General features: G+C 37.7%; 1 protein-coding gene across 3 annotated transcripts in view; it reads left to right on the plus strand.

The window, feature by feature from the left end:
* The window catches only part of mtmr12 (myotubularin related protein 12), a 67,771-nt gene extending 40,796 nt beyond the window's left edge, over nucleotides 1–26,975 (plus strand). The window contains exons 8-17 of one of the 3 annotated variants that reach the window (XM_052010451.1): nucleotides 2,017–2,092; nucleotides 5,429–5,532; nucleotides 9,705–9,835; nucleotides 10,513–10,591; nucleotides 12,801–12,871; nucleotides 13,083–13,252; nucleotides 17,148–17,318; nucleotides 17,845–18,003; nucleotides 19,864–19,920; nucleotides 21,423–26,973. In XM_052010451.1, the coding sequence (XP_051866411.1) occupies nucleotides 2,017–2,092; nucleotides 5,429–5,532; nucleotides 9,705–9,835; nucleotides 10,513–10,591; nucleotides 12,801–12,871; nucleotides 13,083–13,252; nucleotides 17,148–17,318; nucleotides 17,845–18,003; nucleotides 19,864–19,920; nucleotides 21,423–22,004 (1,600 nt within the window). In that variant the 3' untranslated portion in view covers nucleotides 22,005–26,973. Of the gene's footprint in view, nucleotides 1–2,016; nucleotides 2,093–5,428; nucleotides 5,533–9,704; nucleotides 9,836–10,512; nucleotides 10,592–12,800; nucleotides 12,872–13,082; nucleotides 13,253–17,147; nucleotides 17,319–17,844; nucleotides 18,004–19,863; nucleotides 19,921–21,422 lie in introns of all 3 variants that reach the window. The other 2 variants (XM_052010453.1, XM_052010452.1) reach the window with 2 other exon arrangements.
* The last annotated feature ends 605 nt before the right edge of the window (nucleotides 26,976–27,580 follow it).

Raw genomic sequence — 27,580 nt, forward strand, 5'->3', positions numbered from 1 at the left:
CAAAAGTAATTTGTAAAGTACTTTAAAACATCCTGAGGTCATGAAAAATGCTAAAGTGCTCATTTGTTATCTCTGCACCTATAAGATCACATCTTCATTGCTGAAATCATAGCTTGCATTGACATTTTTGCAGTCTTTATCTGCGAGAGTCAGAAGAAACATCTTTTGAAAATCAAAATCAGTACATGCTGAGATCCAAATAAAGACAAAATGCTAGAAATAATCAGCAGGCCAGGCAGTATTGACAGAGAGAAATGGGTAATTTTTCAGACATATGGCCCTTTAGGACTGGAGAAATAAGTATGGTAGGGAGGGATTGGGGGGAGAAAAGTAAAAGGAATGTGTATGATTGGGTGGAAACTAAGGCTGCGAAGTTGATGCAATGCCCTCTGATCTGTGATACTTGAGGACAATTAAAGGAAGGAAACCTGCAATAATCTTGTTTGTAATTTAGTTTCAGATTTCCATTGGCATGTGGAGAACACAGCAGCCACTGTATTTTTTTTCTCTCTCTAATTGCCCTCATTCTTTCTTTCATTTAACCAGAGTGTTTTAAAAGCCTTTGTCATCTGGACCATCTTTCTTTACCAATCCTCCCCTTCCCCACAACTTAAAACATGAGTGTTTTCTCACTTTTCCACTTCTGATAAGAGTCACTAACCAGGAACATCAATTGTTTCTCTGTCCACAGATGCTGCCTTACCACCTGAAAATCACCTCTTAGTTTCTTGCCTTCAATACTTAATTTTTTTATGTGCCTGTAATTGGAATGGGATAGAGTACTCTGTAATCTGGTTACTTTGTTTTGTCACAATGTTTTTATACTTGGTTATGTTGTTTGTTTCCCCTGGCCATCTTGATTGCTGCTTAAATTTGATTAGATGATATTTTGAACTTTTTGAATGTTGTATCTATAAATATTTAAGTTTGGTTGCTAAATGCATTATCTGCCATTCATACAACAAAAATAGATTTGTTGTAACTTTGTCCAAAGCACATGACCCAATTGAGCTGCCAAAGCAGTGTATGGTTTCTTAACATTTTGCTATCAATGCAAATGTCCTGAACATGCTACTCTTTTAAATAACATGGAAAGACTTGCTGAAGTAAACCCTGTTTTGTGTCTTAAAAGATTTTAAGACTGACATGAAATTACAACACAGACTGTTCCTTATCTGTATTTCTTTGTCTCTTTAAGTTAAGAGCCCTGCACTAGTTATGGTAGAAAAATGGACTAAAATTTTGCCAGTATTTTCTGGAATAATTTGCCCTACATCAGTCATGCACGTTCCTTCATATGCTCACCCATGCAAAATACTTGTTGACCCACTGCTAAAATACTGCATCTACTTTTAGATGTCACTATTTTCATCAAATGTCAAGACCATAGTGACCTTGCAGTAGGTAAAACCTGAGTTGATAGGAGAATGAAAATATTTAAAGGCAATAGGACTCTACAGAAATAGTAGAGATCTGACAGATGCAGTCAAAATTTAGGTGTTTAATGTTGTGAATGGTCAAAAGGTTACAACCAAAAGAACAAATAGAACTGAATTTAGTTAAAATGAACATCGGCATACACTGGTCACCAGGATAACTGCAATTTGTGAAGGTGAACTCACATTATCGAGGATAATTAGAAATTGCGATTAAATAAGTAATTGTTAACATTTCTTGTGACTCAATGAAGTTGAGAGCAATAGTTGTACATTGAAGTTTAAGGTATCGACATCTCCATCAAATCAGAAATTAATGGAAGCTCGAAGGTGAAAAGCATGAATAATATAGGGAAAGTGCAGCGTCTAAATGGTTAACTGAAGTGACATGGCTACAGTTGGCGACACAATCATCTGAATTGAATTTAGGACATTGAGATATAAGTATTGAAGGCTGCTTCAATTTGGCATGCTTCCAACTTTATGAACCGAAGGATCATCAATGAAATGCAACAAGTTTGTTATTCAATGACTACACTTTGTATTTTCAAAAATATGCTTGGATTTTTTTTACATATAGACTTCCACAATTCTTTGCTGTTCCTTCATCTATTACTGACGATGATATCAAGAAATACAAAGGAAAAGGAATACCTGTAAGTTTGATTTTTTTCTTTTAAATCTTGCCACCTCCCCTTGTTCTCAATGTCACCAATACCATTATCTTCCATTTGTAATCTGTTCTGTACGTGCTTTGGTTCTTCCTTTTTCTCTAAAACCTTCTAAGAATTACATTGTTAGAACCCTATTTTGTTACACTGACAAGGATTTGTAGTCTGCAGAGCATCTAATCAGTAAACTAACAATGTTGCAGCAAATTAGATTGACTTGGTTTTTTGAATACCATGGAGCAAACCAGCATTGATTGTGGTGTGCATTGTCGATACTGCGATTTTTTTTTTTTTTTTTTTTTGCCCTCCATCTACCCAGCCACAAAAATCCATCATCTTGTTCAATTTTTTTTTAAATTTGCTTTTGGTTTTCTCAGCCTTGAGTCCTCCCCTTTTTTTTTATTTTCTCAATGCTCTTATTATCAGATTGCATTCCTTTTGATACTGTTGCATTGTCTTGAAACTATTTGTTATGGTGCACTCTAAATGTTGGGCATTGGCAGTGGCAGGAAGCAAAATTTGAGTGCTCTGTTTTGGAGGTGGTTAACCTGCTGTCCATTTCTTTCCTCCCACCCCACCCTTAAATGTGAGTTTTGACACAGCTACCCCATGTCTTTCTACGAATATAAATGGGTTACACTCTGCTGTACATGGCATTTTAATTTGCTGCTCCTTGATGTGTATCTAATAATTAGTTGGCATGTATACCCAAACAAATCCAGACTGCTCGTGCCTTTCCAGTGTTCATCAATTTTGCTGCTTGGGTAATCATTAATTTATTGACTTTATTGCCAGATCAAAAGGCCCCTAATATCAATGATGATGTGAAAATGAAGCCTTGCTTTAAGCTGAGTTTTAACACTGACATCAGTCCTGGTTGGAATTCCTTTTCCATTGTACCATCAATTATGGCAGTGTCTGGTTTAATAAAGAAAGTATAAACTATAATTGTGATCACAGTACTAATTTGAGATTTTGGATAAATAAAATTATTTGAGAACTAAGTTTGAGTTCAGTGGTATGCAAGATTTGGATGCAGACTTAACATTAGGGAATGCTTTATTATTATTGGGCATGGTTTCAAACTTGGAATGATTCTGGGGCATTGCAATTGGCTGTGTCATCTGCTTGCATGTTACTGCTGAGATTTATTGGGAAAACTGTCTATTCTAAAATGCTAACTTTGTCTTCTGTGTTCCTTGAAGATTTAGAATTTCCCACGTCAGTTTTGCTTTATTTAAAAAAATATATAGATTTTAAACTTTGGGTCCAAATCCATACTTCCCTGAATAGATGCACAGTGGTAAAGAAGGTGTACGGCATGCTTGCCTTCATTGCCAGGGGCATAGAGTATAAGAGTCGGGAAGTCTTGTTGCAATTGTATAAAACTTTTCGTTAGGGTGCACTGGGAGTATTGTTTACAGTTCTGGTTGCTCCATTACAAGAAGAATATGACAGCTTTATAGAGGGTTCAGAAGAGGTTTACTGGGATGCTGCCTGAATTAGAGGGTATTCATAATCGAGAGGGGTTGGACAAACATGGATTGTTTTCTCTGGACCGTCGGAGACTGGGGGAGCCCTGATTGGAAATTTATAAAATTGAGAGGCATAGATAAAGTCAACAAGCAAAATATTTTTCCCAGAGTAGCGATGTCACAGGTAGTGACAGAGTAGAGCAGGCACTCTAATATTGTGGGGAGGCACAGTAGTGTAGCGGTGAACGTAACACTTTACAGTGCCAGCAACCTGGGTTCAATTCCCACTGCTGTCTAAGGAGTTTGTACATTCTCCCTGTGGCTGCGTGGGTTTCCTCCAGGTGCTCCAGTTTCCTCCCACATTTCAAAGACGTACAAGTTCTATCTCACGATAAGTAATGGCCTATTTTTGACAACCCATAAATGTTGTACAGATATTTAATAGGCTGTTTTCTTATCTCATTCTGTAGCTGTTGCTAATATAGTAAAATGTGAACCAGTTGGATCCTTTGGGTAATTACCATGTACTTTGCAACTTCTTATGGAATCACCTAAATCTTCTAATTCAGAAGGGCTTGTAAATCAGACATTTGCTTCCTCAGTTATACTTCTGGCACTGGACCAGGACTGTAGTTTCAAACAGTGTATAAAAATGGAGTATATAATTATACCTAATTGAATAAAATATCCATAGCATTTCAAACACCCAAATCCTTTGGGCTGTAATCTGTCTGGTGAGCCAGTATTTCTGAGATTCTGAGGATTCAGTTTAAACTGCCATAAACGTTGTGGTTTGATTCTTTGTTACTTACACAACAATCTTCTTGCTACCCTACTTTTAGAACCATGCAATTTGTGCATAGAACTTCTGGAGAAATCCACAATATTTGGCCCATTTTTAAAAAGAAATGTCAATGAATTGCCAAACAGTGGTACACAGTTTGTAAACACTATTTTCAAGGAAACAAATTGTTCAGTCTTGCTGTGACCACCAGTTTCTTCGAAATTAGAACTAGAGTTTAATTAGAGCTAGAGATTTTTGACAAAGTTGGGAAACATTACTACACACAGTGGTAGAGGTTTGGAGCACTGATCTACAAACGGCAGTTGGCCAAAGTGGTTATTTTAAATATGAGAATAGATATTTTCTTTTAAAACTATAAAGTAGTGAGAGAGATGGGGCAAAGTTGCATTAGATTGGGTCATAGATCAACTTCAGTTTCCTCTTTGAGAGAATACTCCACAGAGATGAGGCAAGTTTTTATTTACACAATGGTAGGTGCCTGCAATGTGCTGCTGGGGAAGTGGTGGAAGCAGATGCAATTGCAACATTTCAGAGGCATTTAGACAGACACACATGAACGAGCAGGGGATAAAAGGATTGCAGACCATCTGCAAAGCAGGTGGCATTTTGAAAGATTGGCTTCATATTTGGTGCAGACATGGTGGGATGAAGGGCCTGATCCTATGCTGTTCTGTGTTCTACACCTTTTATTTCTCTAATTTTCTGCTTGTAGTTCTTTCCAATCCAAAATGTCCAGGTTCTTCCCTCTTCACTACATTGTACCTTCAACCAAAAAATACTACACACCAGAAATTTTCTCCTTTGAAATCTATTCTTGCACCTGGCCAGTGACTACCCAACTGATTATCTTTAGCTCGGTGTCTTATTCTTATCTATGAGGTGGCATGGACTTCATTTCCGCAGATATGCAGACTTAATCCTAAAATTTAAGACTTGTGCTCGACTGTTCTGTAGGTGTGAAAGTGGAGCAGTTTTATTTTGTCTTGCAACAATATTAAAATAAGATGTATTTTTAAAAATATTTCTTGCATATCTCTGCAGCTTTGGTGCTGGTCTCACTCCAGTGGTTGTACATTGCTGAAGATGGCAGCTCTTCCTGAAACTGATGATGGTACTTCACAAATGGACAAAGGTTGGATTGACAGGTTGGTAGTCAGCTTTCTTAATGTCTTGTTCAAAAAAAAATATCCATAGAGCTGAGTTTCATATTGGAATGGGTGTCTTTTGCAGTTTGAAATTTTTCACTTGTCACGAACCAGCAACAAAAGAAACACACTGAGCATGATTCAGTGTTAAAAACTATTTTATTAATCACTACTTATGATAATACGTAAAATAAAAGCAAAAATGTTAGTATGTTAGAATTCAAAAATGTTAAACCTTGAACATTAACCCCAAAACTAAACTCTTCGTGTGTGTGTGTGTGTGTGTGTGTGTGTGTGTGTGGCAAAGTCCAAAACTCCCAGTTCCGGAATGGTTCTTAAAGTTCAGTTCCGCAAGCCATAAGGTGAAACATGAGCAAGGGCTTCTTCAACAATCACTGTTGTCTGAAGATAAGATGTAGACGTAGAGAAACATAGAGAGAGTAAATACGAAATCCAAATGTTCCACGATGGAACCCCAAACGACACTTCAGCGTTTACTCGGTAGTGACTTCCTCACCCCGAAAAGCATCCGAATCGTGGTCGTCCACACACAAATACCTGTTTCCTTCTGCAGGTCAGCAACAAAGTGAACTCCACCGGATTACTTCCAAGTTCCATACATGGATTTCTATGGCAAACACAGTTATTGTTTCTCATCCATCGATAGAGAAAACAAGCAGGCTGGTGTCTCTCTCCCTTCTCTCTCTCTCTCTCTCCTCCTTCTTCTGACTTCTTCAACAACGTCATTACGTCCTTTATCTTCTATTGACGTAAGCACGCCCCACACACACATACACACACACTCTCTATCTTAAAGGGACTTTCACTGAGTCCGTAACACACTTTTATTCCTATTTCGGGCAATGTAAATTGTTATGGCTTGCAACACACTATATGATGGAGGAACTCTGGTCAGGCAGCATCTGTGGAGGGATGTCTTCGGTTGAGACCCTTCATCAGGACCAGAAAGGAAGAGGGCAGAAGTCAGAATGAAAAGGTCAGGGGAGGGGAGAGGATCACAAGCTGGCAGGTTGGGGGGGGGGGGGGGGGGGGAAGGTAGGTAGGAGGGGGGGATGAAAGGGAGTGATGCAAGAAGCTGAGAGGTGATAGGTGGAAGAGGCACCTCTCAGCTTCTTGCATCACTCCCTTTCATACCCCTCCACCCACCTACTTTTCCCTTCACCTGGAATTGCCTATCACCAGCCAGCTTGTGTTCCTCCTCCCCCTACCTTTTTTATTCTGGCTTCTGCCCTCTTCCTTTCCAGCCCTGATGAAGGGTCTTGACCTGACATGTCGACTGTTTATTTCCCTCCATAGATGCTGCCTGACCTGCTGAGTTCCTCCAGCGTTATGTGTGCATTGCTCCAGATTCCAGCATCTGCAGAATCTCTTATACGTCTGTCATGGTTTGCAGATGATTTTCATGACTTTCTTGCAAAATAGGTCTGAACAAAATAAACTAAGTACAGATAACCCAAACAATTTGGGGCTTGTTATATACAATAACATGTTTTGTCAATGTTGCATTGACACTAGAATGAGTTTTGCTAATCTGTCAGAGCAAAGGTCTTGTAGTATGACCTTGCAACTCACTAGTTTGTTAACTTTTAATAAGGCCATTTGTTACCAGACAATTTTTTTGTATCTAGTTTTCTGATTACATGTAAAATAAAATTCAAAATTCTAAACTTTCTTTTTCCCCCTCAAAACATCAGTTCTTGGAAAGTCAGCAATTCTTACAAAGTCTTGTTACTTGCAGATTCTTGGTTACTTTGAGTCTGAGGTACTATTGGCCTTGAGCTGATTTTTGTTTGACTTTGTTGGGAATTCTAGTTTTACCTAGTGATAGATAATTAAGACAACATGGTCTGTGAAATGGAGTTCATCTTGCAGGTGCTATTCTCCCCATGACCTTGCTGCTTTGAATTCCCCAGCCTCTACTTATGCTGTAATGCAATTCGTGTATTATAGGGAGAATTGGGTAAGGGGTGGATGTTGAATCCAATATCTAAGGCTAATCAAATAATTGATCTGTCTTGAACTAAACAACAGGTTAACTTCATCTGAGGCAAAAGAAGTTGACATTTCAGGTTGATGACAATTCATCAGTGCCATGTCCTGGATAATGATTTTTAAGTGATACAGCAATATCTAACCAGCTTAGAAGTGAACATTTGTCTTGTTTCTGACTTATGTTTTGTACATGTCCAAAGGATTTGTTAGGTAACCCACTCTTTATTTCATCATGCTTCTGTCCTTTAATCTGGTTGTGTTAATGTGGCTTGCATGAAGTCATTGGTGACAGTAGAGGATATTAATAAGTTTAAAAACTTGGGAGATTGCAGTACTGAAGTAGAGGGGTTTTGTTGTAAAACTAGCATGGGCTCCCGTGAGAGAAGATTTGAATAGTGTTATAGTTAAGTTTTGGTATGTAAATCTTCCAGGCCGATTTACTTTGTGTAGTGCTTAGTTGGGTCACGTGGAGTAAAATAATTTGGATAGTTAAAGGCATTTGTGATGGTGGGGATCTTAAGAGGAAGTGAAAATGGGTTGTTCACTTGGTCCTTTTATCATGAGGCCTTGTCTGTTACTGTCACATGCTGTGCCCCATTGTAGTTGAGAATAGAGTCTTTGGAGCCTCTTGCTCCCATTTATTTGGTTAAATGTACCAAGTATGGTTAAATGTTGAACAGAGTTATAACATCTACAATAGGATAACAAAAGCAACAAGCTATTATGACTTGGCATTCAGTTAGTCCTATACTGTTTCTTTAATTAGTTCCTCAGTGGTATGCTCCTGACGTACTTTCTATTCATATCTGTATTTTATGTGATAACTACTAAGGGATTTATTGGGCTGAGGTTACAGATTATGATCAAGATGGACTTTGCTGATAGGTTCATGTTGTCTGTCAATGTCAAGGCTGTTAAATCTTTCTTTTTCAATCTTTTAGTTTTCAAATTAATACAGATTAATATATAACGTCAATGTTTGTACATGTAATACAAAGAGATCGGGAGAACAATCATGGCATGGATAATCATAAAAAAACAAAGTATATATTAAAAAAAAATCTGTAGATCCAACAATATCTTAGTGAATGAATATAATATAAAAGAAAGAAAGATTTATTACAGAAGAAAAAAAATCCCTAAAACAACAATAAGAGAATTTATAAACAGTATATCAAACTAAACTAAGCTAAGGAAAAAAAATTTTTTTAAAAACTGGACTAAAATTTCTCAGTAGAAACAGAGCAATATTATGTCGTCAACTCCATTCCTCTAAGTTGAAAGGTTATTACAAGGGGATCTATATCGTGTGAAAATATTGAATAAATGGACTCCAAACTTCCAAGGCTGTTAAATCTGTTCTTGGTCTGACTCTCTGGGTCTGGCAGTACTTTTCTTTTGGTTAAGATGGTGCCATCATTGAGAAAAGATTTGAAACCTCACTGGGCTAATCCAACAACCACTCCTACCAATGAGATTATTGACAGACATGCCTACATCAGAAGCGTTAGTGAGGTTGAAGTCACATTGGTTGCACACTTGTTTCACTTGCCTCCTGGTGCAGGCCCAGTCCGACAGTTGTCTTGGCTAATATGGGTGGAGCCACTGTTTGTGCTCAGCACCCAAAATCCTTAAAACCCTAACTTCCTCCTCACCATCGCCACCACTATTCTTTCTTGCCTCTGAGGAAATTATTCTGTTGTTTTGCTTACTCATACTGGTGATCAATGGTGATCCTGAGGAAGGGTCCTGACCCGAAACATTGACTGCCAGCTTTTCGCCACTGATGCTGCCTGGCGTGCCAAGTTCTTCCAACATCGGTGTTTTTCATCTAGATTCCAATATCTTCAGTCCTTTGTTTCTCTATCAATATTAAGTACTAGCTTCCAGATTGAGAAGGTCAGCTTTTTGTTTGATTTGGAACCAAGAAACTTCAAATTTCCCACTTCCTTTGTTTGACTAAAGGAAAACCACCTATAATAGTTTTAAAATTAACCAATAGAGCATGCCCCAGAATAACTCTTTGCCCTTTTTTTTAAAAAAGAAGCTGGAAACACTATGAAACGAGAGGTGTCTACACAATTGGGAAGAATTGTCTATGATTTAGAATGTCCTTTTTTTTAACTAACAATTGTAATGTTCCTTTTGCGGATTTGCAGGTTGTTTCATGTTCTTGGAGAAACCCATCCCTTGAATCACACGGTCAGGACGGAGGTCCTTTCAACCACTCTCCCAACTCTGCAGGAAATACAGGCTTCTTACAGCAGATTTAAACAGCTGTTTCTGATGGGTAATTTTCTATATTAAATAGAAACAATATATAAATGGGTTTAGATGCATTCAGCTCATTATAGATTTCCTTTATATTCTGTGTTTGAAAACACTTAAGTTTCTTTAATTTCCTCATGATTTCATTTCTGAGCATTGTAGACTCGTGATTAAGATTTCATTCTACATTTCTTCATGATTTTTAAATAAGGGATCAATTCACTGGTATAAAGGTTTGAATATTTTAATTCAGGGTATGCTAATTGTTCCTTTAATGAAAATTAGTATTTGATTGTTTATACTGTCTGGTCTAATTCTACAGGATATCATTAGTTCTTGGGGCTTGTTTGAATCATTCTGGAAACTAAATATATTCAGCCTGATATCAAGAAATCCCCTTCGCTCCAAAGTGTAGAAGTGGTTTCTTATCAAAAGATTTTGTATGTTTTTAAAGAAAATAAATCTAGTTGAAGTATGTTTTGTATTTAAGTAGGCCCAAGCCATAAATAATAGATGCTTAGTGGTATCGTATAAGCAGTTTTCTTCTATTTAAACAAAAATCAAACTATATGTACATCTTTTATCTTCAGCTCCTTTAGAAGATGTACAAAATTATTGAAGCCAATTTTTGGCCAATCTGATTATATTTGGATCTATATATAATTCAGCTATGTTTTAATCATTATTATTCTTGTCCAGATAATGCTGCTGATTTCTGGGAATCTGACATTAAGTGGCTGTCTATGATAGAGAATGCAAATTGGTTGGAAGTTATCAGGTTTGTGGATCTTTTCTGAATGACTAAATCATGATTTGGGTGTTTGTTTCTTGGGTGAACATACTGAAATGCATGATTTAAAAAATCTCCAGCAAGCAGGTCATAGATTCTTGCAGCATGGAAATGGGCCCTTCAGGCTAACTTGTCCATGCCAACTGTGTCACCCAGAGAGCTCGTCCCATCTGCCTGTGTTTGGCCCATGGTCTCCTCAACCCCTGCTATCCCTGTACTTATCTAGATGGCTTTTAAACATTGCTAATGTGCCTGCCTCAACCACTATTAACTGGCAGCTCATTCCAACTAAGTGCCGCCCTTTGCGTGAAGAAGCTACCCCTGATGTCCCTTTTAAATCTCTCACCTCTGATCTTAAACCTAATGCCCTTTTTGTTGTTAGCACTCCCTCCTTGGGGGGGGGGGGGGGAGGGGGAGAAATAGACTGCTTTCTCCCTGTCTGTGCCCTCATGATCTTGTATACAGAAAGTCCCCATGTTACGAATGCCCGTACTTGCGAGTGGCGGGAAGAAGGCATGGAATTGGGCACAGAACGGTTTGCCTGTCAGTGTTGACTTTTTCCAGGTGATGGAGGTGGTGAACAGCTGGATCGTGGATTTCATGTGTTACAGTCTGTACTGCTATTTTGGGGCAGGGATGTTTGGAGTTCCGAATGATGAGGGTTGCCATGAATGGTGACCAGCCTCCTCTCCCACTGCCCCCACCCACCATATCTCTCTCCCCCCTCCCCCCCCCTCTCCCCCCTCCTCCCCCTCGTGTGTGTGTGTGTCTATATAAAAAAAATCTCCATCTCTCTCTCTCTCTCCCTTTCCTATCTATCTATCCAGCACGCGCTCTCCCCGACAAGTTGTCCCCGGGTAATGACCGAGGTCTGTTTCTACAGATGTCCTTAAGTCAATTTTGTCCGTCAGTTGGAAAATACACAAAATTCACTCTGTGGTAACTGTACCTCCACAGTACTGTACTGTAAAGAATGACACCAAATGCACATAAGACTGATGACAGTCTTCACATGTCCTGGCGATAACAAGTTATGCTGTATTTTAGATTGCTTCACATTATGTGTGGAATTATAATGAAACTGGAATCAAAATTCCATTTGGATCTTAATATATAGCAATAAATAACTGAAGCTTGTAGTGATTTAGGACTAATTGATGCTAGATATGAACTGTATGTAACCGTTCCGACTTGCATACAAATTCACCTTACAAACAGACTCAAAAACGGAACTTGTTTGTAATCCGGGAACTTCCTGTACCTCTATCAGGTCACCCCTCAATTTCCTACGTTCCAGGGAATAAAGTCCTAGTCTATGTAACCTCTCCTTGTAACTCAGGCCCTCAAGTCCGGGCAACATCCTGGTAAATCTTTTCTGCACTCTTTCTAGTTTAATGACATCTTTCCTATAACGGGATGACCAAAACTGTACACAGTACTCCAAGTGTAGCCTCACCGTTTTGTATAACTGCAACATAACTTCCCAACTCCTATATTCAATGCTCTGATCTATGAAGGCATGCTAGATGCCTTCTTCACCACCCTATCTACCTGGGACGCTGCTTTCAGCAAACTATGCACTTGCACTCCTTGGTCCCTCTGATTCATGACATTCGCCTGGGCCCTACCATTCATTGTACAAGTCCTACCCTGGTTTAATCTCCCAAAATGCAATACCTCACATATGAAGTCCTCACTTGCAACCTAAATACCTTATACTAGGTCCATTAATATCTTTTAAAGAAAAGAACTTGCACCTAATTTAAGTTTTAATAATTATGAATTATTTATTGCTTCCTTCTAAAAGAAATTGTAGAACATTCATGTCAGTGATGCAGTTCTGGAATCATTTGGGTAATTTGAAATATTGGGTATATAATACACATTCTGTGTACTTGGGCTTTCAATGATGTGTACTTAATATGTTGAATAATGAAAAGCTGTGACATGAAATTGAATTTCCTATCATTTAATCTCTCAATGCACAAAGCTGGTGAAGAGTGAAATCCTAAACCAAAACAGGACGTTAGTCTGATTACTACAGACGAGTGCAATCTTTCAGTCATTGTATCCGGGATAGAAACAGATTTTCTTCGAAATGTGGCCGTGTAATTGTATCTTTCAACACATTGCTTTAACTTTTTGTTTAACGTCCCCAGTCTGTTCCAGTTTGAGATGTAGACTCTATCTTTTGCAGGCAATGTCTGAAGAAGGCCTTGGATATTGTTGAATGCCTGGAGCATAAAAATACATCTGTGGTGCTTGTGGGTAAGAAAGAATTTGAATTTTCTCTGTACAATATTGATTTCTTGCAAAATTTAACAACATTTTTCAAGATTAAAAAAAACATAAGTAGAAGGTGAAATGAATCATTTCTGTTGATTCATTTATTTAATATCAACTGTTTCAATTTTTGATTTGATTTTCCTAACTAGGAAACCCATTTTAAGCGTCTTCCTATTTTGTTTCCAATATACAGAAGAAAATTGCTCTGATCTGTGCTGTGTAATAGCTAGTCTGGTCCAGGTGATTATAGATCCACATTTTAGGACCATAACTGGCTTCCAGAGTTTAATTCAGAAGGAGTGGTTGATGGGTTGCCATTGCTTTCTGGACCGATGTAATCATCTACGAAGCAATGATAAAGAGGTAAGGGTGAAACATTGTGGTAGTGGCCCTCCACTGCTAAATTAAATTCAAATAGTTATGTCAAATGCTGGAATGTGAAGTGGTTTCATAATTTGTACATTATGTAAATAGCATTCATTACATTTCTGCAATTATTGGGCAAGCTGTGGATGAAAGGCTGAAATCCATCTCTGCTCATAAAATTGTGTCGCAGGATTGTCTAGTTTTACATAGACCAAGCTGAAATCAGGTTCGGGAGAGGGTGAAATGATCAATGTTACCACAGGTATTCTGCATAATTTTAAGGTAATAGCTAAATGAGAACTGATCTTAAGGTCTGAATTTCACTACTCTGAAATTCAGTATTGTGGAATGAACTGATCTGCTATCATTGCCTTGATTTTGGGTGCAAGGTTTAATGAAAAGGAGGCATTTGGCCAACTATGTAAGGAATTCAAAACATCTTCAGCCAAGGAAGCAATAAACAGGACAAATTGCTCAGCACTGGGATTTTGAATTAATAACTACTTAGCTTGAAATCCTAAGGATGTAGAAAACTTAGCTTGCAACCCTAATGACAAAATGTTGGAAATACTCAACAAATTGAGCGGTAACCATGGAGTGAAAAATAGAGTTGACATTTTGGGTGGCTGGCCTTTTGTTTGTACTGGATAAAGTTTGGGAAATATATTTTAAGCAAACAAAAATCATCATTGCAAATGGCCAAGAAAGGAATAGTTGCCAAGAACCTGCAGCAGCTGGAAATCTGAAATGAAGACAAAATGTTGGAAATACTCAGGTCAAGCAGCATCTGTGCAGAGAGAAATGAAGTTGCTGTTTCAAACTAAAGACCTTTCATCGAATGACTGTGCTGATGGCTGTCTCCAGTTGTGTTTCCTGCTCTCCATACTGAACTAGAAATGATTTAATCAACTTTACTTCCACCCTTGTCATTGTGTGTTTTATCTCTTCCATTCTTCAATGCCTTGACTTTTTATTTCTGGAGAAGAATAAGATGACCGTTCTCACAAAAGGTCATTGACTTGAAACATTAACTCCGTTTCTCTCTTCTGGTGCTGCCTGATGTATTGAGTATTTCCAGCAATCTTTTTATTTCAGGAAGTTCAATTCTTGGCTGAACATGAGTATAATAGAAGCAGCTTTGGAATGTCGTGTGTATCCATTACTAGAATCTAGCCTGTATGATGGGGTGGATCAAATCAAGGGAACTTTGACAGTTGCAGTAAACAAAGTGGACAGTCCATTCACGAGTAAGTGAAGGAAGCAGACTGGGAGGGAAAGTGGCATACAATAGGCTTGAAGGCAAAGTTGATTAAAACCATTCCAGTGCTAGTTGAGCCATCATTGTACCAACAAAATATAAGGAGGAGCATGTCTATGACAAGTGTACAATAGGCTTGAAGGCAAAGTTGATTAAAACCATTCCAGTGCTAGTTGAGCCATCATTGTACCAACAAAATATAAGGAGGAGCATGTCTATGACAAGTGTACAATAGGCTTGAAGGCAAAGTTGATTAAAACCATTCCAGTGCTAGTTGAGCCATCATTGTACCAACAAAATATAAGGAGGAGCATGTCTATGACAAGTGTACAATAGGCTTGAAGGCAAAGTTGATTAAAACCATTCCAGTGCTAGTTGAGCCATCATTGTACCAACAAAATATAAGGAGGAGCATGTCTATGACAAGTGTACAATAGGCTTGAAGGCAAAGTTGATTAAAACCATTCCAGTGCTAGTTGAGCCATCATTGTACCAACAAAATATAAGGAGGAGCATGTCTATGACAAGTGTACAATAGGCTTGAAGGCAAAGTTGATTAAAACCATTCCAGTGCTAGTTGAGCCATCATTGTACCAACAAAATATAAGGAGGAGCATGTCTATGACAAGTGTACAATAGGCTTGAAGGCAAAGTTGATTAAAACCATTCCAGTGCTAGTTGAGCCATCATTGTACCAACAAAATATAAGGAGGAGCATGTCTATGACAAGTGTACAATAGGCTTGAAGGCAAAGTTGATTAAAACCATTCCAGTGCTAGTTGAGCCATCATTGTACCAACAAAATATAAGGAGGAGCATGTCTATGACAAGTGTACAATAGGCTTGAAGGCAAAGTTGATTAAAACCATTCCAGTGCTAGTTGAGCCATCATTGTACCAACAAAATATAAGGAGGAGCATGTCTATGACAAGTGTACAATAGGCTTGAAGGCAAAGTTGATTAAAACCATTCCAGTGCTAGTTGAGCCATCATTGTACCAACAAAATATAAGGAGGAGCATGTCTATGACAAGTGTACAATAGGCTTGAAGGCAAAGTTGATTAAAACCATTCCAGTGCTAGTTGAGCCATCATTGTACCAACAAAATATAAGGAGGAGCATGTCTATGACAAGTGTACAATAGGCTTGAAGGCAAAGTTGATTAAAACCATTCCAGTGCTAGTTGAGCCATCATTGTACCAACAAAATATAAGGAGGAGCATGTCTATGACAAGTGTACAATAGGCTTGAAGGCAAAGTTGATTAAAACCATTCCAGTGCTAGTTGAGCCATCATTGTACCAACAAAATATAAGGAGGAGCATGTCTATGACAAGTGTACAATAGGCTTGAAGGCAAAGTTGATTAAAACCATTCCAGTGCTAGTTGAGCCATCATTGTACCAACAAAATATAAGGAGGAGCATGTCTATGACAAGTGTACAATAGGCTTGAAGGCAAAGTTGATTAAAACCATTCCAGTGCTAGTTGAGCCATCATTGTACCAACAAAATATAAGGAGGAGCATGTCTATGACAAGTGTACAATAGGCTTGAAGGCAAAGTTGATTAAAACCATTCCAGTGCTAGTTGAGCCATCATTGTACCAACAAAATATAAGGAGGAGCATGTCTATGACAAGTGTACATAATATTTCAGTGTAGCTTGTACCTGTATATTTTCCCACGATGATGGCTTTTGTGTGCAAGAAATATAGGGTCAATAGACCTAATAATGTTTGTAAACTCTTTTTGGTTTTGAAAATGTAGTGATTTGCAAAATCTCCCCTAATCCTCTGGGTCTTGGGAAATAACCTCTTCCCCTGCGGCTGTCCCAGTGGCCACATTTGGCATTAGACATGGGAGTGGGGAGCATTGTGGTATTGCTGGTGCTTGGGTTTGACCTCTGCTGTTATTGGATCTGCTGCACAGCAGGAGCCCCAGATGGAAAAAGAAATGCAGAGAAGTCTTGGTTTGATTCACTGTCCACTCTTGGCTATTGACTCAGAACAACACCCAGTTGGTATAATTATATTGCCACTGCAACTGGTGGACACCAGATTGGGTTTGCATCTCTGCCCAGATCCAATACAGTATTAAGATATGCTTTGCATCGTCCTGAAAATGACAGCAATTGCATGCCAGCTCAGTCTGCCAATACCCAGAGTAGATACTACCTATGCTCCACCTTTTCCTCTTGCAGGACCTTGTCTAAGCTCGGCAATGAGTCTAACCAAGGAATTTGATGATGGCCCAATCAGGAATGCACAAATGCTGGAATTGGCAGGCTAGAGATCGGAGGATTGTAGGGCTAAAGAGGTTTCAGAGATTCTGAGTGAGCCCACAGAGGAATTTAGCACTGTGTAACCTCTAAATTTCATTTAAAATCCTCAAAGGAAAAAATGCTTTCCTTTCAGTTGGTTCAAAATGGGATATTTTATGATTTAATGTATAATTAGAACTATGGTTGCAAAATTTATTCTAATAGCTTGATTGCTGTAGATCAAATTACTATGGGACAGGCTTTTGGTTTTGTTACCTATTCTATTTGTAATTACAAACAGCTTACATCTGTGCATCATTTTATCATGTAAAATTTTTGATTCAAAATTAATATCTGCAATTTTCTTTCTTGAAGGAACCAGTATTTCTTCTCTTCTTGGAATGTATATGGCAATTGCTTCAGCAATACCCACCAGCCTTTGAATTTACAGAGACCTACCTGACTATACTGTCAGACAGTATGTATATCCCCATCTTTAGCACCTTCCTGTTCAATTCACCATACCAAAAGGATAATACCCAAATGGTAGGTGTCCCCAATTGGTACAATTTATTTTTGATCATTTGCAATTGATTTGCTTTAGCTACCTGATCACTATCTGATGATTTGTGGTGTCTCTGATACTTGCTGTGACTTCATAACTTGCAATGTAATGCTGCTGAGGGGCCACGTGTGTTGATCAAGGAAAGGTCCTTGGGTGAATGTCAGAGTAATGATGCAGGGTGAGAAGACAAGTCTTTACTTGCTGATAAATTTTCTGGCAGCTGGAACCAGACTATCATGGCGCCATCCAGCTATGTCATTACAGTTCTCAACTTGGTGAAAATTTTTGAAGAATGAAATTAAAAATGTAATATTTTAACTTGATTTTGTTATATGGAGTTAGACTGAATATACATTTATACCAAAAATATCTTTCAATTACAATCTTGTCTTTTTTACTTCAATCTTAGCTTCAGAGCAATAATGAATATTGTCTTGTGTAGGCCTTAACCAAATAGCATGTTGTCTTGTAATTTGTTTGGCAAAATAACATTTATTTGTTTTGCAGCTTGGTGAAGATCGGGGTATGCTTGGTAGATCTTTGAAACTTCCCACTGTGTGGGAATGGTCTGTTCAATTTGAGAATTCTGTTCAAGCACTCTTTTATAATCCACTTTACGTTGGAAAGCCAAAACCTGGAAATGTTAGAAGAACTCAACGCATTAAGGTAATTGCTTTAAATTTTGTTTGGGGTTATAGAGCACAGAAATGGGCCTTTCGGCCCACATGCAAACCAACAACCATTCATTTACACTCATCCTCATTTTCCTATCAACTCCTCCTAGATTCTACCATTCACTTGCACACTAGGGGCAATTTACAGTGGCCAAGTAACCTATCAACATGCACATCTTTAGGATATGGGAGGGAACTGGAGTGCCTGGAGGAAACTCTCAGTCATAGGGAGAATGTGCAAACTCCATACAGACAGAGGTCAAGATTGAACCTTGGTCCCTGATGCTGTGAGGGAGCAGCTCAACTAGCTGTGCCATTGTACCACCTGCTAAGTATGTGTATAATTTGTTATTTTGAAAACATGGAATTTTCAGATCTTATTCTGACATGATAAGAGTCATACATTAGATGTTTGGGGCTGGAGTGTTTTCAGTCTTGGCATTTCTTTAAAAACTCAGTTATACCACATTCAACATGTTTCAACACTTTTAATCACCTTCTAATGTTTTCTGCATTACTCCTGCTGTAAATGTCACGTGAAATCATTGCTTCTGACTTGATGGCCTCATGTTATTAGCAACAGATTTTTCATGAAGGACTGGGGTATGATGGTGACTACAATTTTTAGAACCAACGTGGACAACCTTAGAATTTTCAGTCTTAAGTTGTGTTTGCCAACTACCTATATCACCTCTTTGCATCCTCCTCAGTTTGTTCCACACATCCCCTTTCTCACCCCAGCTTTGTATCAGCTATACATTTAGTTCCTTCATTCAATTAATGTATTGTGTGAATAGCTGGAGCCCAGCACTGATTCCTGCTACCCAGAAAATGGCCTGTTTATTCCTGCTGTTTCCTATCAATCAACCAATTCTCAATCCACGTCAGTATTTTGCCCTCAATTCCAGGTGCTTTAATTTTGCATACTAACCTCCTCCTATGTGACCTTGTCAAACTCCTTCCAAATGTCCAAACACACCACATCTCCCTTATCTATTCAACTAGTTACATCCTCTAAATACCACAACAGATTTGTTAACTCATGACTTCCCTCTCATTAAACCCATGCTGATTTTGTCCAATTCTATTAATGTTTTCCAAGTGCTCTGTTGTTACATCTTTCATAATAGATTCTAGCACTTTCAATACTACTAATGTTGGGCTTACTGGTGTGTATTTCCTAGTTTCTTCCCCCCCCCCCCCCCACCACCACTTAAAACAAAATAAAATAGCAGCATTCTCTTTTTAATGTTTGGGTCAGGTAACATCTCTAGAAGGAAAACAGTACTTTGGGTTACTGAGCTCTTGTTTATTTTTTCAATGAAATAAGGGTTTAGCAAGTATTTATTTGTCACTCACCCATGCAAGTTCTTGAGTCAAAGCAGCATTAGTTCAGGCTTTTGAAACAAAAAGCATTTGCACGTTCTACTTGTAAAAAGATGCAAGGTTTTTTTGTTTGAAATGACAGCCTGTGAATTTTTATTGGCATTTTGATTCCCAATACGGTTGTTCCTCCAACTAAGCTGCAACTGGAATATTGCCTGGAGAAACTACTTGGTGCGAACAAAAGCCAGATATTGGAGAAGTGTTCTTAAAGCCCCATCAGCTGAATTAGTGAGAGTTGAGTGATGTGGATAGTGGTTGTATATTGTTGAAACCATATTTACTATAAATAGCCAGCATAAAGTATCTTCATGTATTTTGGGAAGCAGGTATTTCAATAATGACCTTTCCCATACAATAATGTGCCAGTTATGGCTGGGTATAGATTAACCATGAGGGTAGTGGCATTTTCTTACATAAGTTACATTTGTCATCTTTTGAGTAAATTGCTTTATTCATATCATCAAAGGATTCTGCACAGAAGTACTTGGAGATTGTCCATGAAAAATTTCTGGATATACCAGAGGTATTTTAAGGTCTTCAGTTTTTGATTAGAACCATCTACTAACTTAATTGGGAGGGTGCATGTGGGGTAAACTCTCATTTCGGTTACATGTGCCTAAATTCCAAGAAGTCATTCAGATCAATAGTCATATTTAAAATAGTAATATTGACAGTGGATCAGTGGATGGGTAAACTGTAGATCAATTAGACTGTATGAAGCCATCTAAACTCTTCCCATAATGTTTGCATTACAAAGCTCCATGTGATCCCTCTGTCATAGATCTTCTATTAGAGAACTTTTATTTGCGTTTTGGAATTTTCAAGTTTAGAAAGTTTATTCTGGGCTTTTTCCTGTGGGGGGGGGGGGTGGGGGAGGAGAGTCTTCAATATTTCAAGCCTTACATCAGGATGAAAACAGGATATTATTGTTTAATATCTCCAGTTTCTATCACTTTTCCGCAGTGGGATGCTGAAAATAGTCCAGAGTACTTGTAACTGTAGAATAATCACTTCCATGTCTGAATTTATTGTATTCTTTGGTTTTGTATTCCGTGCTCCTTTTTAGAAATATCAGTGATATTGCCTTTGTACAAGGTCAATCAATGATGAGAAGTGTTTAGAGAAAAGATTTTGCAGCTTCATATTAAAATCTATCCTTGGATCCTCCCCTTGCTGTGCAGCTCATAAGTAAATGTGGAACTTGGCCAAATGGACTGAAATCTTCTAAGTTGACCTGTGATCTGTACTGATAAGCTGACCATGGTCGGAGTGATGAGGAGAATCAATCTTGACTGCTTTTCTCCTCCCCTCTCCTCCCCAGGTAAATTGCTTATCAATGTTCTAGTTTAGGCTCTCATAAAAAGAACAGCCACATTTTGTTAGGGCATCAGAAGCCTCCTATTATCCATGAAACCAGGTCCCAGAATAATGTTGTACTCTTGAAGGCAGAGAAGGAAAACATTATTTTGATCTTTCACATTGTCCACAATTTTGCCATGCAGTGTATCTTCAATTTTGTCTTTAATTCAAGTAACTTAGTTGTTACTCTTAGCAACTTTCCAAGCTGCTTAATTGGGAGAGGATTGATCAGAATTGTTTGCTTCACTCAGGATTTAAAGAAAATTCATGTTGATATTGTAATTTACCACATCTATCTGAAAGTGAAAATTACCCCCTTGAAACTTGCCTGTGTGCATGCTGTGCTGATTCACTGGCTGTTTTGCTTGAATAGAATTGCAAACACCTCTTCTGTTATAGAATGGCTCACCAATGTCAATTATTTTGTGCTACACTTTTATAAGCCAAGCAATTCAAAATATCTGGCGTGCTGTTATTTTCTGCTTCTTGGTCAACTACTTTATTCGTGCATGTGGGTCTTGCTATTTGGTATTGTTACCATCCACTACCAAGATTTTAAAAGCTTAGTCAAATACCACCATCTTGGAGAAAACCAGTTATGCTTACCAGTCTGCTTGATCTACAGATAAATAATCCTAATATTATTGCTGTTTTTGTTTTCCTCAGCCACAGCGCCAGATGTCCCTGCCATCAAGCCCATCCTATCAGTCTAGACCTTCACCCAAGAAAGGATTTTTGAGGGAAGAGACTGATAACTTGATAAAGACTTTTTTAGGCAAAAAGATAAGCAAGTGGACATTCACAGCTGAGGACCCTTCAGCTGACTACAGACTATTCTATGAAAATTGGTGCAGTAAACCAGTAGATCATCATGGACTGCTGCTTCCTCTACATAATGGTCCAGCTTTAAAACTCTGGGGCCAGCGATACTTGCGCTGGATTCCAGAGGTTCAGATACTGGGAGGTGGTTCAGCAATTGCTCTGAACAAAGCCTGTGAAATTGTGGATGAAATAAAAAACTTACAGACAAAAGTATCTGAGAGGATGCTTAGGAAGCATCCATGCTCCCCAAGCACTGACATCTTTGCATCATTTCAACAGAGCAGCCGTCTGTCTTCAACTTTTCCATTTGGCACGTTGCGTAGGCAGTCTATAAAGCCCCGCATTCCAGTTTCTACAAATCTCTCGATGAGTTTTGGGTCAATGGAGAACTTGCCAGATGATGAGGAAGAACTTGGTTTGTTATAGGGTGGAATATTTTACACAACATTTTGATTTTCTTTGACCAGTGACTTTACGAAAATAAGTTTGCAAAAGTTTAATTTAATTTTTTGTTACACAGCTGTGAATTTCATGAGTTTGAGTGGCATTCTGTTCTATGCTCGGATTTTCTTGTCTCATTTGGCAGAAGTTTGAAGCTGCTGTTGGTCTTTAACAAAAAGGCCATGCCGTTAGGAGAACGTCCTAAATAAACCAAACCATTGGTTCAGTAATTTTGGCCTAAAGTTTGCTGGTGGGCATTTGTTATTATTGTAGGACATTTGGCATAAAACTATTCCAAAGTACCAATGCTAAGTTTTGCCAACATGTAAAGACACTTTCTAAATTACTGGTGCTGTGTAGCAAACTTGCATGGAGAGAAAAGACATCTCTCCATTCTAGAGCGCTCATGCTCTGTGTTTGACAACTTCTTCCCCCCCCCCCCCCCCCCCCAAACAGTTTAAACCCATCTCTTAGAATTACCCTTTTTCAGGTTATTTCTTCTGATTTGTTACTGAACATTTCTCAGAAGAATGTATGTGTGTATAGAATATTTTCTCTTCCCTCCCCCCCCCCCCCCCCATTTAAGAATGTGAATGCTAAGAACTGGAAAAGGGGAAAGATTTGCAATTTTTCAATAAATGTGTACCATACAAACACTTGCATTTTGCTATGAGAAAATCAAGAACATTTACTGGCTATTCAAATTATAGTTGAAATTACCAGTCAGTGAAATTAATTTGGACACAAACCTGTATATCTAGAGATGTATAGGGTGTCTCAAGTGCAATTTGAGCTTCTTGTAGCTACTGAGGCCTGAAAACTTCATCCTGTATGTGTTTTTTTTGTTTTTTGAAAGAAAAATATGTACCCCCTTTGTCACCATGGTCTCAGTTTAGAAAATGACACATCATAATTTACTAATATCAGCAGTGGACTACAAATGTATAACAACAATACAGATGTTCAGCTGTATATTAGGTTTCTAAAACGTCTAACACACCTAGAATCTGACAAGAACAAAGACTTTGCTCCAGGACTTGTGGATAGTGGTGTGATTTTAGCATTAGAAGGTCCTACTGAAGCATCTTTTATTACCAGTTGCTGTTGAGATAGCTAATACCAGTTTAACTACCAGCTGGTGAGGAGTTGACCTGCTGCACCCCTGACTACATAAGTGGGTGTTGGGGTGGGGTGCAGCACAATCTAGTGAACACTACTAGGCAGAGTTGATGTATGAACTCTGAATGATTAGGTTTGGGATTTGTTGTTATAAATCTTGTTTAAGCTAATATAGTCAGAGAAACAGGGTTAACTTTTTTCAAAACTAATAAAATGATCAAGCTGAAATATTTTGTTTTATTTTCTCTCGACCCCCCCCACACAAGTACTACCTGACCTACTGAGTTTTTTGTTTTTGTTTCCAGCATCTACAGTTCTTTTACTAGAAATATATCGTGTTGATACCAAATACCTGAAATGGAAAAGGTGTATTTTTTCATTGACAGCATTACTAATGACAAATTATTACAAACCTTTTCATAGATGCAAAACATGATTAATGGAAATGGAGTGTTCTTGTTTTATAGTGAGAACATCAATGTACTTTTGGTATAACTAGCAATCAATCCACAGATAATTCTGCAGCAGAGCCACTGGTATTTTGTTGTGGATTATGGTATTTATTCCTTAAACATTTTAATTCTGGATGAATTAGAAATGTATTTTGTTTCATTCTGTCCCAAGTCCAAAGAACACAGTGATAGCTCAGTGAATCAAATTGCTTTATGCCAAAGAAATGGTTTTGTTATTCAATGATTTTGTTATGTTGCAACTGCAAGGCAATAGCATTTAAATTGGAGTCCTGAATGACCTTTGGAGCTTGCCAGTGCCATCCCAGTCTTGAAATGCTTCTGCCAAATAATAAAGAATAAGTTGTAGTTTGCATTTATGTATTCTCAATTTAATATAGGAATTAGTTGGAACTAATTTTCTACAGATGCCCTCAAAGATACTGAAGCTGTTAGTTTTCTTTGTTTATCTAATGAGGCATAATATCTTGTGTACAAGTCAAATAGACAACCTCTCAATACCATAAACCACATTTTGTACAGTGGTTGCAAAATCTTATCAAAATATGCTATTGAATGGACTTTTGCCTTATAATGAATCTGTAATTTGTTTTGACTAGAGTATAGTTTTTTTAAATTCTAGTTGAGAGAGTAACTTTCCAGGTCTTTATTGTCTATCTATTTATTTCTTTATAATCCACTTCCAGGAAGCATTAAGGACCTTTGTTCTTAAAGCTGAGATTTCTTTGAATTCTCAAACATTTAAATGGAGTAATTTGTTGTGATTCATTTAACAATTTCTCAGTTTCAGCATTTTTGCACTAACCTTAAATGTACCATCTAAACTGTTGATTATTCATTTTTCCTGCATATATTTTTGTTGTGGAAGACTACAAATCCATTACTCAGATTCTGATTTTTAGCAGATTTGATTGAAGCTGCCAAGGTTAGTGATTTTGGATTCCTGCTTGGTTTCTACTATGATATTATTTCCCAGTATGCATGAATATTTTTGTGAAACTAGAAAGTGACCAGAAGTGCTAAGTGAAACTCTTTTGAGTTTTTTTTGATTTTGAAAAGTTTGTCTTTCTATTCATTGCCTTAAGCTCACTTTTACAGTTTTTACCAACGAAGGTGTATTTATTGTTTTCAAAATGCTATTTAATGTTTTTATTCAACTTTACAGGAAACATTTACATGTGCCCAAAGCAGCTTTCTTGTACCTGCATAAATTGAATAATTTTTTAGTCTCAATATCTTCCATATTTTTGGTTGAATTTAATGCACATTTATAGTTTGACCTTAATAAATACAAAGGGGTGCTAAAATCAAAAATGCTTTAATTTAAAAAACTATGTATCCATTTAATCAACCTGTTGAACCTGGTGGTTAAATGTGGCTAGTTTTATAAGTGGAATTTGATTAGTGCAATGACTGGATTTAGTATGTTGACTGTATATTAAAATACAAAAGAGCATTCAATTTTTTTTTTGGTTATAGGGTGCTTGTGTCTAATAAGTGACTGGAGAAAATGTATTAGAAGGGAAATCATCACCTATATTTATTCAGCTGTGCCAAATGTCATGATACCTGGAGGTAAATGAAGAATTGGCAGTTTGCTTCTTTGTAATCTGTACAAATGAACAATGAGTTTAAGCTTCAAGTACACGTGCAAAGCAAAGAACTAAGAACATTTCTTCTTTAGAAATGGAACACCATTCCCACTTCGCTGACCCAACCCCTTAAAATTATCTACTTGTAGAAATTGCAGTGGATCTTTTACCTTCTTGATTCTTAATCCATTTCAGTTCATGCATTGCATAAATTCCTCTCATCACAACATTTCGTATTTCAAAAGCTTTTTTAATGAAGAGGCCATATGATTTCTCATTTGTTATATATGGTAGTTCTCATTGTATAATTTGTACACTTCTATACATTGAGCATTTCAGACCTTGTTTTAGAAGTGAGAATTTGACTACTGACCTGATTCACGAGCAGCCTTAGCCAAACTGTATAATACTGTAAATTGTGTCAAACTGCTTTATTGTGCCTTGTTAATAGATTCGCAAATGATTTAAGTACACTGCAACATGGTCTGTACTTGTTTTTTTTATATTGTGGCACTGATGTCAGAAACAAATGTGTATATAATGGGTGTTGCTATATCCAATGAATTTCTGGTGAAACATTATTCATTCCTTGGTTATTTTCATCTTTAGGGTCCTATTTCCTTAGAAATTGTTGAAAATGTAATGTTTTCTCAATTAAAACAAAAGAAATCGATTTGTCAGTGCTGCTTTTGTGTAATCTAAATGCTATCCAATATTGTACCTATTTATTAATTGTTACAATCATTATTATTCATCCTCAAATCTGTTGACTAGTTTTTTTTCATTGAGCCTTTAGTTGGTGTATACAACCCTGGTATTAAACCTACATAATTCATTTTACAGTTCATGTTGCAGAAGAATAAGATGAAATTACTAAACAGTCATTTATTCTAACTTTAATTTACTGGTGGATTACTCTTAAGCACCGTTCCGATGACCTGAGGTCTGATTGGATGTAAGAGTCCATAAGCTGTGCTCATTGGAAGAGCCCTTGTGAAATGGATTTGTGTATCCTTGAGCAGTTTTCAAGCACAAAACAGTCTAATGTGGTAGCAAATGGTCACTTAAGGGGGGGGGGGGGGAGAATGGTGTGGCAGATAGAAATGTCAACTGAGGCTATGAGAACTACATTTTACTCATATGGCATGAAAACAGGCCCTTTCAGTATACCACATCCATGCTGACCATCAACTATCCATTTAAACTAATCCCATTTATCAACACTTGCTCTGCAGCCTTCTATACTTTGACAATTCAAGTGCTTGTCTAGATACCTATGGTGTGAGAACACACTGCCTGATTCCAACCAAGCTCTGGGTGGAAAAAGTTCTTTCTCACTTTCCCTCTTAAACATCTTCTCCCATGACCTAAACCTATGCCCTCTGATTTTAGGTTGGAGCTGGTAATGACAGAAGACTTGCATTTGTATAACCTCTTCCCTGCCCTTTCAAGAACATCCGAAAGTGCATTATAACCATTAAATAAGCTAGAATGCAGCCAACACTGATTTTCTTCCAATTTAAAATCTTTCTGAAAATCCCAGTGTCATGCCAAATTATCACATCTTTCAAGTCTGTACTAAGTTTGTGTTCAAGTGTACTGATAGCCTTGGTGTGACGGCACAATCTAAACACAAATAGTTGTAAATGCAAGAAATTTGAAATAAAAACAAAAAATGCTGTAAATACTCGGGTCAGGCAGCATCTGTGGAACAGTGACAAAATTAACATTTTCAGGTTGATCACCTTCCATCAAAATTGACAGGAGTTTGTTAGCATTTTGTTTTTATGTCAGTACAATCTTTTTGCTAAAATCATTGTCTTAGTGTTGTAAATTCCGTTTGGTCTACGCTGGGCCATATGAGTTGCATGGACTATTTCTACATCCCAGCTCTTGTTCTTTAAACCAATAGGTCATGGTACATCAGATGCTTGTCCAGATCATTTTTAATGTTTTTGTTGTCTCCATCACCCTTTCAGGTATGTATTCCAGTTTCCTACTACTTTAGGTGAAAACTTTAGTTCCGTCTCTTTTATCCTTCCACCAATTACCATGAATCAATATCCTCCAGTTTTGACTTCTTACCCAAGGAAAATGGGCTCTTAATGATCACCCATCTAAGCCTCTTAATTGCAATCGTTTTGAAGACTTCCAGCCTCCATAAACAAGAGAAAATATCCTCAAGTCTTTTTTAACCATAATTTTCCAACCAATGACATCCTCAAATCTCTGCAACTTTGTTACCATGTCCTTAGTGCAGTGACAAAAATGCTATATTGTACTCTGTGTCCTAACTAGTGTTTCATAGTTGCAGCAATACCTCCCTGCTTTTAAATTCTATTCCTTGCCTAATAAAGACAAGTTCCTGGTATGCTGCCTT

Source organism: Pristis pectinata, chromosome 2 (genome assembly GCF_009764475.1).
Source record: "Pristis pectinata isolate sPriPec2 chromosome 2, sPriPec2.1.pri, whole genome shotgun sequence".
Classification (NCBI taxonomy): domain Eukaryota; kingdom Metazoa; phylum Chordata; class Chondrichthyes; order Rhinopristiformes; family Pristidae; genus Pristis; species Pristis pectinata.